The sequence below is a fragment of the Labrus bergylta genome, chromosome 14 (genome assembly GCF_963930695.1).
Source record: "Labrus bergylta chromosome 14, fLabBer1.1, whole genome shotgun sequence".
NCBI classification, from domain to species: domain Eukaryota; kingdom Metazoa; phylum Chordata; class Actinopteri; order Labriformes; family Labridae; genus Labrus; species Labrus bergylta.
This window is the reverse complement of record NC_089208.1, coordinates 7,285,653-7,300,607: the sequence shown is the minus strand read 5'-3', so window position 1 is coordinate 7,300,607 and position 14,955 is coordinate 7,285,653. Positions and strand designations below refer to the sequence as shown.

The 14,955-nt window shown below is 44.3% G+C and overlaps 2 protein-coding genes and 1 long non-coding RNA gene across 9 annotated transcripts in view; 2 read left to right on the top strand and 1 right to left on the bottom strand.

The window, feature by feature from the left end:
- Positions 1-2,752: 2,752 nt before the first annotated feature.
- Positions 2,753-10,328, bottom strand: mat2b (methionine adenosyltransferase 2 non-catalytic beta subunit methionine). Of its 2 annotated transcripts, XM_065963036.1 has the most exons (8): positions 10,190-10,317; positions 9,750-10,006; positions 8,262-8,456; positions 7,998-8,112; positions 5,863-6,015; positions 4,400-4,590; positions 3,916-4,029; positions 2,753-3,592 (listed from the first exon to the last, which is right to left on the bottom strand). In XM_065963036.1, exons 2-8 carry the CDS (start codon positions 9,810-9,812, stop codon positions 3,416-3,418), a joined length of 1,008 nt encoding a protein of 335 aa, XP_065819108.1. In that variant the 5' UTR covers positions 9,813-10,006; positions 10,190-10,317; the 3' UTR covers positions 2,753-3,415. The 2 variants fall into 2 exon arrangements, with proteins under 2 accessions (XP_065819108.1, XP_065819109.1); XM_065963037.1 differs by lacking the exon at positions 9,750-10,006 and having other exon boundaries at positions 10,190-10,328.
- On the top strand, positions 3,992-4,238 carry LOC136182413 (uncharacterized). The gene is made up of 2 exons (XR_010668678.1): positions 3,992-4,119; positions 4,159-4,238. It is a non-coding gene; the product is annotated as an uncharacterized lncRNA (long non-coding RNA).
- The window catches only part of prob1 (proline-rich basic protein 1), a 9,336-nt gene continuing 4,607 nt past the window's right edge, over positions 10,227-14,955 (top strand). For 2 of the 6 annotated variants that reach the window (XR_010668676.1, XM_065963028.1), the window contains exons 1-4: positions 11,741-12,047; positions 12,903-13,264; positions 13,475-13,567; positions 13,868-14,042. Coding sequence is in view for 4 of the 6 variants with exons in the window: in XM_065963028.1 (XP_065819100.1) it covers positions 12,911-13,264; positions 13,475-13,567; positions 13,868-14,042 (622 nt within the window). In the remaining 2 variants the exon portion in view is untranslated. Of the gene's footprint in view, positions 10,357-11,723; positions 12,048-12,902; positions 13,265-13,474; positions 13,568-13,867; positions 14,043-14,955 lie in introns of those variants that run through there. The other 4 variants (XM_020655299.3, XR_010668677.1, XM_065963030.1 and 1 more) reach the window with 4 other exon arrangements.

Genomic DNA, 14,955 nt, shown 5'->3' with positions numbered 1-14,955 from the left:
GATGAAAATGCAGCTGGTGGACCCAACAATTCATTTCAGGTAATGTGACTGGTGACTGATCATTTCACCTGGCTTTTATTGAGTGATTTTTATTATAAACTGACAAGTTTTTTTCAGGATAGCCGATGTGATGCCAGAGGTGATCCTGGATGGGAGGCTGTTGATGACCTGCCGGAGTTCCTTGTCAACCTCAACCGCACTATTACTGCTCTGTCAACCACAGAGATAGCCGAGATCATGCAGCTATATTCAGATCTACATTCCATGGACAAGTCTCCCTCCAAATATACCCTGAAATGCAAGAGGAAGACCTTACCTGGGCCACGGAGGGCTTCCAGGAAACGTAGTGGCTCCGCACCTGGTCAACAAGCAGCAGAAAGGTAAACTGACCTTTAATTCTCGTATTCATACACATCATAATTGTCTCTAATTAGTGTTGTAGATGTATCCTCACAGCATTTAGAGCCTTGAGTAAAATATTTAGATAGGCAGACTTTAATAGTGAAATTGTTTATTCCATCATCTTTTCCTTCGCAAACTATTCATGACCCATGGCCAGGCTGCCCAGAGACCAGATTCCAACAGGATTTCGGAGTGTGTTTCCCTCAAGCTTCTTAAAGAGTACCAGCAAGCTAGAAATAGGCCAAAAGACTGCAAGGGTAAAACCTTGCCCATTCCACAGTCCATTGTGCAGACATTGTCACATTAAACAACTGCTGGAAGACAGCCTGATGATACAGGACCAGACCAACTTGAGTCTTCTTACCATTAACAACACATCAGTGTCTGCTTGGTGAGATACATTTTGAATTCCTATAATTACCTTAAAAAATTGTACACGGGTAATCGAACTGTGATCATTATTAAGCATATTTACATTTTACCAAGAGGATTTGGTTTTGTGACATCCTTTGCATTTATGCTCTCCTGAAATAGAAAACATTTTGTGATACACATTTTTTTTAGGTTGCATGGAACCTCATGCTCATATAAGCAGAGACACCCACCTCCAGCCCCATATTCTAGCTGGGCCTCACAACCACCTCCACTTCCCTCTCAGCAATATTACCATTTTCCCTCATACCATCAGTACACTATGCCACCATCACCTGCATCAACACCCACAGCAACATAACATCAGTTGCTAGTGCACTTGAATCGTCACCTAAAATGGAGACAGCAAAAGGCGGCACTTGAAGACGAGCAGCATGTAGCGAGAGGGGAGCTACCAAAAAAGCGGCACGGCAAAGAGGACTACCAGTATGACTGTAAACTATGTGGTCAATCCAAAAGAAAAAGCACTGTCCAGCATCTGAACAGACCATCACAGAATGGAAAGAAGATCTTCAAAAGCAATAGGTTACAGTGTCAAAGGTCCCATATTATGCTTTTTCTGGTTTTATATGCTCTTTAGTGTGTTTTCCAAGTGTCCTGTGCATGTTTAGGCACATCTATGTGCAAAAATTCAAAGTCCGTGGAAACACGGCTTCTCCTACGTCCTCCTGTTAGCTGTAGCATTAGCTGCATGTAACGCTCGGTTTTAGCCCCCCTCGATAAAAATGTGTCAGTCTGACGTCATTGTCAGTGTGAGATCACTGATCTAAGCCCATTGGGTCATTGTGGCAAGCCCAGCAGCTCATGGTGCACGCCCGTTAACTTCTGCAGCACGCCCACGATATGCCGTAGCCTGCGGTAGCACAGTAGTGATAAGGTGCTAATGTTTATGCTCCCCTCGGACGGAGCCAGTGGGTGCATTCCCTATATGGTAAAAGAGGCGGGACATTTCCGAGAACCATGCTGAGCAACTGACCAATAACGACAGAGCAGATCGGCAGACCAATCAGAGCAGACTTGGCTCACGTGGGGTCTAACAGTGTGGGCTCAGCAGAGTGTAGCTGACAGACTCAGAGCGGAGAGGAAGCAAGGAGGAGCAATCCATGAAAACAGATACTTTTTTCAAACTTTAGCTATTGTGAACGTACAAAAGTAGGTAAATAGATTAAATATACGAACCCCAAAAAGGGGAGAATATGGGCTCTTTAAGTTTAAATAGTTTTAAAAGTTAAGATGTTATTTCAAAAGTTAAGATATTGTTTTAAAAGTTCAGATGTGTGACAATTGTTTTTCAGACAGAAGATGTTTATTTTAAACTTAAAAAAATTTATACATGCATTGTTGATGTTTTAAAAGTTGTTAATTGGTACTGTCGAGCATCTGGACAGACAATCACATAATATAAATAAGTTCTTCAAAGGAAATAAGTTATTTATATTGTTAGTGTACACTTGGGAGTTGTTTTAAAAGTTAAGATGTTTAAATTTGATACATACATTGTTGCACATTTTTAAGTGCTGTATTTTTTAACTTTGAAAAAGCACAATAATTTATTGTGGACAAATGTCAGTGTCTGTTTTCAGGTATGTCAGTATGTTTGTCAAGCCCACCAAAGAGCAAATGGTTAAAGTAATGCAGGGATGTTGCTGCTGAAGTAATTAAAAGGATCTGCGAAAACATATGTTTTCACTGGGGATGATGTAAACTTAAAGGGATACTTCACCCGTTGAAACATGAATCTGTATTGGCATTGTGTATGAAATATAGGAACATAGGAAGTCACATACACATGACTGGCAAAAAAGCCTGTTTTTACATCATCAAAAAACATGTGGTTTGATGTGGTCTTCCGAGACCACATCAAGCCACCCAACCCCCACCCCCCCATCCACCAAAACCACATCAAAACAGTCTCAGATTCAGTTTTCAGGTGTTTAATGTGATTGGTTAACAGTAATTTAAACAAGTGAACAAACATCGACATGACCTGTTTTCATATTAGACCAGAAACTATTGAATGTTGTTTGTCCTCTGTAGGAGGACACTGTAGACACCTAAGCATTTGGTCCAGAGATTCTCCAGAATCTGAAGTTTGAACTTGAAGACCTGATTAAGGTCTGAACTTTAAACATGAATGTCTTTTTTAAATTATGACATCATTCACAAACCCAAAACATTCAAAACAAAACAAAAATAATCCCAAAATAAACCTGCAGATAGATCTCAGTGAATAATGACCACGTCCAAATATCAGAATGAAACAAAAAATAAATCATGAGGAGTTTCATCTCAGGCTCCGCCCACAAAGAGGTTAATCAGCAGGTCAACAGACCGAGTGACACCACTGTGAATGGATTTGTCTACAGGTGCTTATTCACCTGAGAAACCTGCTCACATCATCTGTCATCGCAAAAGTGGACTCATAGGATTGTGGGATACGTAGTCCAAAAGGACAGAGAGGCTCTTTTCTGAGGGGGAGGAGCCTGAAATGTGACAGTGCTAAAGACAAAGGATGGCGAAGACTATACTTGTCTGTTTGTCTATGGAACATGGTCTGTCTGTCTCTCTACCCGTCTGTCTCTCAGTGGAAGACAGTCTGTCTCCAGCGTTTGTCGGGCGTAAAGGGCCACAGTGCGTCTGTGATGGCAGAGGTGAAAGGTCGTGGTGTGACGCTGAGGTCAAGCAGCTCCAGACGTGAACAGTTCAGCTGACTGTTGACTGGACGAAGAGTCACCTCTGCCGCTGGCTGCTCCGTAAGCTGTGGAGAGACAGACAGGTGTATGAGTAGTACAGAGAGACAGACAGGTGTATGAGTACTACAGAGAGACAGACAGGTGTATGACAGACAGGTGTATGAGTACTACAGAGAGACAGACAGGTGTATGACATACAGGTGTGTGAGTACTAAAGAGAGACAGACAGGTGTATGACAGACAGGTGTATGAGTACTGAAGAGAGACAGACAGGTGTATGACATACAGGTGTGTGAGTAATACAGAGAGACAGACAGGTCTGTGAGTACTACAGTGATTGGTTCATTGATTGATGATAAAGGGTTACAGTGATTGGTTTATTACTTACAGGTATGAGGTGATGAGACGGGAGGTTGAACGCCTGAGCCATGGAGACGGCCATCTCATATTTAGTCATCTGCTCTTTCGCCGAAAAATGAAACACTCCTCTGACAGACGGGTCCTAGAGAGACAGACAGGTGGAGAGAGGAAGGACAGAGAGGTGGAGAGACAGACAGGTGGAGAGAGGAGAGCGAGGTGCAGAGACAGACAGGTGGAGAGAGGAAGGACAGAGAGGTGGAGAGACAGACAGGTGGAGAGAGGAGAGCGAGGTGCAGAGACAGACAGGTGGAGAGAGGAGAGCGAGGTGGAGAGACGGGAGACAGACAGGTGTGAGAGACAGGTTGAGAGACAGACAGATGGAGAGAGAGAGAGACAGGCCGTAGAGAGAAAGGCAGAGAGAGGAAGGAGACAAGAGACAGGCATGAAGAGAAGATTAACTGTATTGCTCTCTCAGTTTCCTATAAACAGGCAGACAGACAGGTAGAAGGTACCTGTCTTGCTCTCTCAGACAGTTTCCTGCAAACAGTAGCGACGTCTCGTGTGTCTGTAGGAAATCGTTGTAGGCAATGATCCAGGGTGCAACTTTCTGTCGTCTCCACCTTCGTCCACAATGATGTCACTGCGCTCTCCATCACTGCCTCCACCTCCCCGAACAGGACAGGTACCCGCAACACCACCGCACCTGGCACAGACAGCAGGTAGACAGCTTCCAGTGAGACAGGGTGGAGGGATATTGACAGACAGGTTAAGAGACAGATGATGGACAGACAGGTTAAGAGAGAGACAGGTAAACAGAATCCGAATCAGCTTTATTGTCCATGTATGCTTAGACACACAGAATTAGTTTGTCTTCAGTAACTGAGATCTCTATGTACTAAAGTATAACATTAAATATAACATACTTTGTACTACATATACATACAAGGCTAAATAACGGAATAGTTCAGTGGTGAGCAGTGCAAAAAATGCTGCGATGAAAAAAGATAATAAATATGTGTGGTGGTCACTATCATCATCATCATCACGAAGAAACTGTGACTGTTTAGTGCTCATCACAGTGACTGTTTAGTGTTCACCACAGTGACTGTTTAGTGTTCACCACAGTGACAGGTCTGACACTCTGTGACTGTTTAGTGTTTGTTATGATACTGTGTTAGGAGGATTCACTTCAGGGTCTTTAGCAGTAGGTGTGGTTTGTAGGAGGAGAAGCAGGGTCAGTACTGACGACACACCTGAGGGGGGTGCGGTGGCTCTGTAACCTTCATTAGCAGCACCTGCGGAGGAGCCGGCGGAAATTGGTTTTGAGTCGAAGAGACGCCACGAGGGAGACGTGAGGACGCAAGACACCTGAGAGACTGAATCTGAAGTAACGTTTGCTTTTTTGTTTCAACACTTCACGGGTTCTTTTTGCACATAACCTAAACTGAAAGAGAGGGCTGGCGGAGGAGATCGTACCTAAGTGACTCCGTGGATCGGGCTGTCCGTGTGAGCTGGTCGCGGCACGTACAAGGATCTTGGAGGTGAGTCACCTACACCCACCCCTCAAACAGACAGGACAGTTGCACACACATTCAGGTAAGGCAGGATACACCTTCACGTTTACTTAACACGTAAGGCGAGGCATTAAGTTATGGGCTCACTGGCCATAGCGTCAGGTTCAAGGATAGCATTTAGCGGTGGGTTTGTGTAGCGGCGTAAAGGTGTTCATCACAGTGACAGGTCTGACTCTCTGTGACTGTTTAGTGTTCATCACAGTGACAGGTCTGACTCTCTGTGACTGTTTAGTGTTTATCACAGTGACTGTTTAGTGTTCATCACGATGAGAGCCGGGGGGAAGAAACTGTTCGTATGTCGGGTTCTTTTGGACTACAGTGATCTGTAACGCCTACCGGAGGGGTGTGAGGACAGAAACAGATGATAAGACAGACAGGTTAACAGACAGACAGACAGGTACCTGGACAGTGTCTAAGTGTCTCTCGCTCTCCTTCCAGTTTGCTGCGTCCATAAACGTTCAGAGGATTCGGACTGTCGTCTTCGCCATACGGAGGATTCCTACCGTCAAACACATAGTCGCTACTGATGTAGATGAAGAACGCTCCAGAGGCAGCTGGAATCAAAGACATTGTTCATCATCAACATCACTATCACTATCACCACCACTTCTACAATTCTACAATTCACTTAGCAGACGCTTTTATCCAAAGCGACATACATCAGTAGAGTAAGTACAACACAAGCAAGGAGCTAGAAAAAAAGGGAACAATGTCAGTAAGAGCAAACGATCAGCTTTGAGTCCGATTGGACACACAGGTGCTGACAGGCATTGCCCAGAGGCAAAGCACAACATTGACGACTCTAATCAGTATAGAAACCATCTTATAAGTCATCGTTATCAAACAAAAACCATCGTCATCAATAATATTGAGACCATCATCATTGAGTTAGTAGGTATTCATGAAAGAGCTGGGTCTTTAGATTTTTCAGAGGGACTCTGCAGATCGAATGGAGTTTGGAAGTTCATTCCACCACCGGGGGGGCAACAGAGGAGAAGAGTCTAGTCAGCGTCTTAGGACCCTGTTGTGAAGGTTGGATCAGACGCCTTTCATTTGCAGAGCGTAGTGGGCGGGAGGGAGTGTAGACCTGGAGAGTTAAAGTAAGGAGGAGGACCTGAGAGTTAAAGTAAGGAGGAGCCGTTTTTGTCACTGTTTTGTAAGTGAGCAGCAGAGTTTTAAATTTCATGCGAGCAGTAACTGGGAGCCAGTGTAAGGAGATGAATAGCGGAGTGACATGTGCTCTTTTAGGAAGGTTGAAGACCAGTCGTGCTGCTGCATTTTGTATCATCTGCAGGGGTTTGATAGTGCATGTAGGAAGACCTGCCAGTAGAGAGTTGCAATAGTCAATGCGTGATATCACAAGAGCCTGTACCAGGAGCTGTGTAGCATGTTCTGACAGGTAAGGACTGATCTACCTGATGTTGTACAGGGCAAATCGACATGACCGGGTAATTGAGGCTACTTGAACCTTAAAAGTTAGCTGGTCATCAATCATGACACCCAGGTTCCGGGCAGACTTTGTGGGCATGAGTTTGGTTGTTCCAAGCTGGATATTGATCTGTGGTTGCATAGAGGGACTGGCTGGGATGACAAGGAGCTCAGTCTTTGAAAGATTGAGTTGAAGGTGCTGTTCATTCATCCATTTAGAAATATCAGCAAGGTATGACAAGATTCTTGCGGAGACTGTAACATCGTCTGGCGGGAATGACGGGAAGAGCTGGGTATCGTCAGCATAGCAGTGGTATGGGAAGCCATGAGAGCGGATTATTGAACCAAGTGAGCTTGTGTATATGGAGAAGAGAAGGGGACCAAGCACTGACCCTTGAGGTACCCCTGTGGATAAGCTGTGCGCTTTGGACACTTCTCTCTTCCACGATACTCTTAAGGATCGCCCAGAGAGGTAGGACACGAACCAGCAGAGGGCAGATCCTGAGATGCCAAGTTCAGAGAGCATGGATAGGAGGATTTGATGGTTGTGTCTAAGGCAGCAGACAGGTCTAGAAGTAATAGAACTGAGGACTGACCCGCAGCTCTGGCAGCTCGTAGCGATTCTGCTACTGACAGTAGTGCAGTTTCAGTAGAGTGGCCCTGCTTAAAGCCTGACTGATTTGGGTCAAACAGATCGTTTCTGGTCAGAAACTCAGAGACTTGCTTAAAGACTGTGCGCTCAAGTATTTTTGACAGAAAGGGCAGAAGAGAAACCGGTCTGTAGTTTTCAACCTAGGCTGGGTTTAGTGTGGGTTTTTTGAGCAGAGGGGTGACCATCAACATCATCACTACCATCATCATCACCATCACAACCACCATCATCACTATCACTCATCATCACCATCTTCATCATCACATCAACACCATCATCTCCACCATCATCATCACCACCATCATCATCACTATCATCGCCACCATCATCCCTATCACTATCATCATCATCACCACCACCATCATCTTCATCATCATCATCATCATCACCATCATAGGTAAACAAACACACTAACATCAGACACAGGTTTACAAACACTAACATGTGATGTCTCACCAGCCTCCTTGGAGAGCATGCTCGTAGCGTGCACGTTGAGGTTCACAGCTGCTTCAGTGTGTCTCTCCACGACATCAGGTCGTCTCTCCGCCGCACAGTGTACGATCACATCGGGCTGAAAGACAGTGTAGTTCAGTAAACAGTTCTGAGTGTACTTCAGTAAACAGTTGAGTGTACTTCAGTTAATAGTTCTGAGTGTATTTCAGTAAACAGTTCTGAGTATAGTTCAGTAAACAGTTCTGAGTATAGTTCAGTAAACAATACCTTGTACTCTTGCAGCAGTCCTCTGATGGCATCCTCATCTGTGAGGTCACAGCGGAGGAGGCGGGGCCTGGCTCTCCTGAATCCAGTTCCAATAACAAACCAGCCACTGTTCTGAAACTCCTTGCAGACAGCTCGACCCAGAAGACCAGTTGCCCCGGTTACCAGAACCCTCTGAGCTGGGACCAAATCCTCCTCCTGGAGTAAACAGAGTGCAACATTAGTAGCACTACTATCAGTACCACTATTGGTGCAACTATCAGTACCACTATCGGTACAGAGCAGGACCCCATATCAGTACCACTATCGGTACAGAGCAGGACCCCATATCAGTACCACTATCGGTACAGAGCAGGACCCCTTATCAGTACCACTATCAGTACTACTATTGGTACAGAAAAGGACCTCTTATCAGTACCACTATCTGTGCCACTATCGGTAGAGAGCAGGACCCCTTATCAGTACCACAATTAGTGCTACAATCAGTACCCCTATCTTTACAGAACAGTACCCCTATCAGTACCAGACAGTACCCCTTATTGGAACCTTGTTGTACAAACAGTACAGGTGTAGAATGTACAGGTTTAGAGAGTAGAGGTGAAGAATGTACAGGAGTAGATAGTACAGGTGTAGATAGTACAGGAGTAGATAGTACAGGTGTAGATAGTACAGGTGTAGAATGTACAGGAGTAGATAGTACAGGTGTAGATAGTACAGGTGTAGAATGGACAGGAGTAGATAGTACAGGTGTAGAATGTACAGGTTTAGAGAGTAGAGGTGAAGAATGTACAGGAGTAGATAGTACAGGTGTAGATAGTACAGGTGTAGATAGTACAGGAGTAGATAGTACAGGAGTAGATAGTACAGGTGTAGAGAGTACAGGAGTAGAGAGTACAGGTGTAGATAGTACAGGTGTAGAGAGTACAGGAGTAGATAACAGAGGTGTAGATAGTACAGGTGTAGATAGTAGAGGTGTAGAGAGTACAGGAGTAGATAGTACAGGTGTAGAGAGTACAGATGTAGAGAGTACAGGAGTAGATAATAGAGGTGTAGATAGTACAGGTGTAGATAGTAGAGGTGTAGATAGTAGAGGTGTAGAGAGTACTAGGGGTGTAAAGGTGTAAAGTGTTGCATGAGGTCCCTTTACTGTACCGAACCGAAGCTTCAAAACTTGGAACCATACCGAACCGATATTTGTGTACCGTTACACCCCTAGAGAGTACAGGTGTAGAGCGTTATCAGCACCACCAGGTTGTTTAGAGTTCTGTGAGAATCTGTTCATAACAGATTAATGAATCTAATGACTCTTGATATCGAATCTTATTTAAAAAAACGTATTAAAAATAATTATCATATGGATGACGTCACTGCCGGATATATAATCTTCTTATTGACATTCATATCAAAACAAGCACATTACATTATGACAGTTTTTAGACCTGCTCTAGTTAGCCTGTTAGCACTGTTAGCTTTGCACAGGTGAGTGTTTACCTGAACCAGCTGCACGCGGCCTGGGCTGAAATTGATCCGTAGTTCTGCGCCTGTGCGTCTCATCTCCCTCTGACGTCACAGCGAGGTTTCTGTTATTGGTTATTGATAAGTTATCGACTCAGCGGATCTGATTAACGTTGCGCAGTTTGCTCTCTCTCTCTCTCTCTCTCTTCCGCCTCCGCGCTGACGTCATAATCTGTTTGCCGGAAAGCAGCTGTCGCAGTGAAGCTAACTGCTTAGCGCACAGGCTAACAGTCCTTAAAAGAAGAAACACGGTATGATGGGAATAAAGCGGAACTCATGTGAGTCAGTTTTATTAAAAACCGAAACCGAAACTCGGCGATTAACGGTCACAAACAGCTTTAAATCCCATAAAGAGTTAACACGGACACATCGTAACACCGGCGTCATGGAGCAAAACAAACAAAGGCTAAATTTACCTCCGAACCTGGACACTGAAACCCAGGCATCTGATCCAGGACCAGAACAGACCAGGACAGCCCAGAGAAACCAGTAAAGATCCTCCAGGAGAACAGAAGCAGACCTGCAATCAGTCACTCTTCTTATTCTTTGTTTTCTTTTGGCGGACTGTAATCCTCGTTTAAAGGTGTGTAGCGCCACCTGCTGTCCCGGAGTGTTTAGCAGGGCTCCACGATGCATCACAAAGAGTTTTTAAATACATTTTACTTTTGTTTGTATGTTAAAACAGTGTGGTCAAACTTCATCCTCTCTTCATTTTCTTCCTTTAACTCTTTCTTGATTGTTTTTTTGTATGATCTGTCGTTACTGTCCTCATTCCATTCTTTCTGCCAGAGTTCTGATATTTAGCTTTGTCCTCTTTTATTCTTCTGCTGCTTGTTTAATGGTGGTGAGTTACTTCTTCTGCTTCTTCTTGTCAGGAGTGTGGACCAGAAATGACAGAAACAGAAAAACATCATAAAGAACTGAGTGGCGCTATAATAATCCCAGAGTGAGATAGTGATGTTGACTGTTCAGACGCAGACCACAGAGACGCTGATAACACGTCAACAAAATAAAGACAAAACGTTTTACAGTTTACGTTTCAACAGAACATTTTAACGCCTGTAAACAAGCTGTGGGACTCCAATCTTTCTGGAGACCATCACGAAACCAGCATAGACCTATAAGCAGACTGCCGGTATTGTCAACGGGGCCGTTTAGATTTCAGAAGAATAATGGTTGTTTTTAACTAGATAACCAGGAGACTTACTCAGATGGATGTCAGCGCTGTAGTCATACGGTACTCCTGGTCCAGGATTTAGATGAAGCCAGGTATCTTTATAAATGGGGCGGCGGTTCACTGGTGTCCAGTGATTTGTATTTTAACAGTATGTGGACAGTTTTCACACAGTCGGGACGTGTGGTGATCCTGCTGACTTGCATGGCAGAGGTGATCAGTGTTCACAAACAGACATGCACAGATAGTGCAAGAATCAGTAGCAGCAATAGTGTGAACAGCACAGCGGGAATCTGATCTGGTCATAACTGAAGAGTTTTAAAGAACAGCAGCACCTACCAGCCTGCCTCTCCACGCTGCTGCCATCTTTAGTTCATGATTATCAACTTACTTTATTCTGAAAGGGTCTGATCACTTCATGTAAATCGTGTTTTTATTCTGACAGGGTATGATCACTTCCTGTACATCATGTTTATCACTGTCTGTATAAAACATGGATGTAGTCTCAGTAGAGCAGTAGAGTTTCAGTTGTCACCATTGCAACAGCTTGTTACACAAATTACACATAAACGGCTAAATGTACACACACACACACACACACACACACACACACACACACACACCACATGTTGCAGCCTTGTCTGTCAATCACCTCCTAAAATAGAAACCTGCGGCCTGATACCTCTCTCTCTCTCTCTTTCCGTTTATGTCTCTCGACCATTCACTCCTCTATCTGAGCCTGCAGTCTGTCACCAACACCCCCCCCCCACCACCACCACCACCACCACCTCCCTCATGCAGTTAGTACATTTGGTGTAGATCCCCCAATACTGTTCTGGGACCAAAACTAAAGACCGTCAAACTTTTACCAACAGAGAAAAACTCAGATACCTTTAAAGTTCCTGTAACCGTGGATCACTGAAAACGACAGGACCAACAGGCAGACTGGACCTGGACCCAGAGTAAAACCTTGTCTACCATCAACCAGTGGCAGATCTCCATAACAACTCTGAGGATTGACCTCTGATCGGATTCTGTTTTTATCCTGGTCCTGATCCTGGTCCTGGTCCTGGTCGGGGTGCTGATCAGAACAGTTGTGGGTGAGAACCATCCTAAAATCATGTGATCACAGCTGTTTTTATAGACATTCATTAATATTGTATTTCTTTGTTTAATAATTATTGATCCAGGTGAGACTGTCTATATACAGTATATATATATATATATATATATATATATATATATATATATATATATATATATATATATATATATATGTATAATCTATGGTCCAACATAGTTAGACTCTGAGCAGAGGCATTCATGTATAGTACATGATGATAATTAAGGACAGGTAAGATGGTGGAAGCAAACAAACTAATTTCTGTACTAAAATCAAAATAAAAGCTTCAGCTGTTTATGAACATACTGAACGTGCTGCCTGAAGTAAATATTTTAAGGAAGATACCAACTCTATTTCTCTACCCTCTTTTGTAAGAATATTCTTGGAAAGATTTCTTTAGCCGTCCTTGATGATACACAGAACACATGTTTGGTTTCGTCTGCATTTAGAGAAGTTACAGCTGAAACAGCTGCTCGTGTACCTGATCAAATGCATGTTAAAGATGTGAGAGAGCTGATATAGCTGCACAGCAGGAAATAACAGAGTCATCAGCATAAAGATAAAAAGAAGAATTTGGAACATTCTGTCCAAAGCAATAAATATAGAAAGTAAATACAAGTGGGCCCAGAACCCAACCTTGAGGTGCCCCCCTAACCCTTAGTGCCTTTACCTGACATAACCCTGTATGTTTGTAATACATCAGAGGTAACACCCTCTAACTCAACAATGTGTGTGTGTGTGTGTGTGTGTGTGTGTGTGTGTGTGTGTGTGTGTGTGTGTGTGTGTGTGTGTGTGTGTGTGTGCATGTGCGTGTGTGTTGTCTTGTTATTAGAGGGAATCATGGACCGAGGAGGGGAGAAGCTGATCTTCCTCAGCTCTCATCGCTGCCCTGAAGTCGATGCTCTGCCTCATCACGACTTTGTGACACATGACCCTCCACCATGTTCACTTGTTCCTGCTGAGAGGAGCTCCAGGTTCACCTGTACAGGTGATTCTGAGACAAATTACTTTGATGTCTCCCCCAGCTGTGGCTTCGACAAAGAGGAGGACGAAGAGGAAGAGAGAAGTGTCAGCGACTGGTCTGAGGAGGATCTCTCACTCCACTTCGCTCCCTCTGTCATCCTCCGATCAGATGACGAGGAATCAGACCCAGAGAGCGGCTTCGAGTGCATCGACGTTACAATGGAAACACTGGTGAGTTTTACTGGTAACTGACGAGCGAAATAACTGGTCGGTTGATCAGTTTAACAATTCACAAGCAAGTTAATCTGTCTCCATGGTGATGAAACAGTTAGGATCCTGTGAGTCAATAAAAAAACTTCATTATGTTTATGTTGGCCAATAAAATCACTTTGTTCCTTCATAGTTCGTGTTCTGTGCTCTCATTTGTTACTGGTCGTAAAGGTTCAAGGTCAGAAGGGGGAGGGACTAAAGATGGTTCCCAAACGACAGATTCAACTAAAGAAGAAAGATGTAAAAAACGCAGAAAAACTTCAGGTTCAAATCTGTCTGTCTGTCAGTCTGTCAATCTGTCTGTACATTTAAATGAACTTGAACTTGTATAGTGCTTTTCTAGACTTCTGATGACTCAAATCGCTTTTTCACCACGTGTCCCACCTACACATCCAAACACTGATGGTAGAGGCTGCTGTGTAAAGAGTCCATCAGTATTAACTCATCCATTCATACACATTCACACACTGATGGTAGACGCTGCCTATGTGTCTTTCCACCTGTCAGTTAATCTGTCTATCCGTCTGTCTGTCCATAAACTTGTGGGTCTGTTTACACATTTAGGTGAAACCTCCAAATGGGTCATGTGAAGGGGGAGGGGCTTACTGTGAGATGCTGTGTCCACCTGTGCGTCCTGATGTGTTGCGGCGACAGCACAGTATGCCTGCCTCCCTCCAAACCAGCAGTGATGCTGACAGCTACAGGGTCTGCAGGGGCCTCGCTGCAGGGGCCAGTCAAGGTAATAAACCAGTTGGATCAATAGATAGATAGCTGCATGAGAACAGGACTGCCTCTGTTCTTGCTTTTACTGAGACGTGGTTAAATAAGAACGACAATGATAACACACTGCACTTTGACGGCTTCGCCCCCCCCTTTAAAGAGCCCATATTATGCCCTTTTAGGGTTCATATATTTAATCTATGTACCTACTAAAGTATGTTCACAATAGCTAAAGTACGAAAAAAGTGTCTGTTTTCATGTACTGCCGCTCCATGCACTGGCTCGCTTCTGACTCTCTCTCTAAGGATCTGAAGTGCCCACGTTCAGAGTCCCCACGTGTGCCAAGTCTGATCTGATTGGTCAGCCTGTCTGCTCTGCCGTAATTGGTCAGTCGCTCAGCACAGGAAATGTCCCTCCCCTTTTACCATATTGGGAATGCAGCCACTTTGGCTCAGAGAGGAGCAAAAACATTAGCACCTTAGCACTACTGTGCTACCGCAGGCTACGGCATATCGTGGGCGTGCTACAGAAGTTAACGGGCTTGCAACATGAGCTGCTGGGCTTGCCACAACGAGCCAATGGGCTTAGATCAGTGATATCACACTGACAAGACGTCACACTGGCAAATTTTTTTCGAAGGGGGCTAGAACCGAGCGTTACATGCAGCTAATGCTGCAGCTAACAGGAGGACGTTTGCGTTTACGCAGACTTTGAATTTTTGCAAATAGATGAGCATAAACATGCACAGGACACTTGGAAAACACACTAAAGAGCATCTAAAACCAGAAAAAGCATAATATGGGACCTTAAAGACTTGATTGAGACAGTGAGCTTACTGGGAAACAAGATGGCGGCGGCGTGTGGCTTTATGTAAACACATGCTGGTGCTCGACGATCGGCGTGAGGGAGAAACTGTGCACTTCGGACATCGA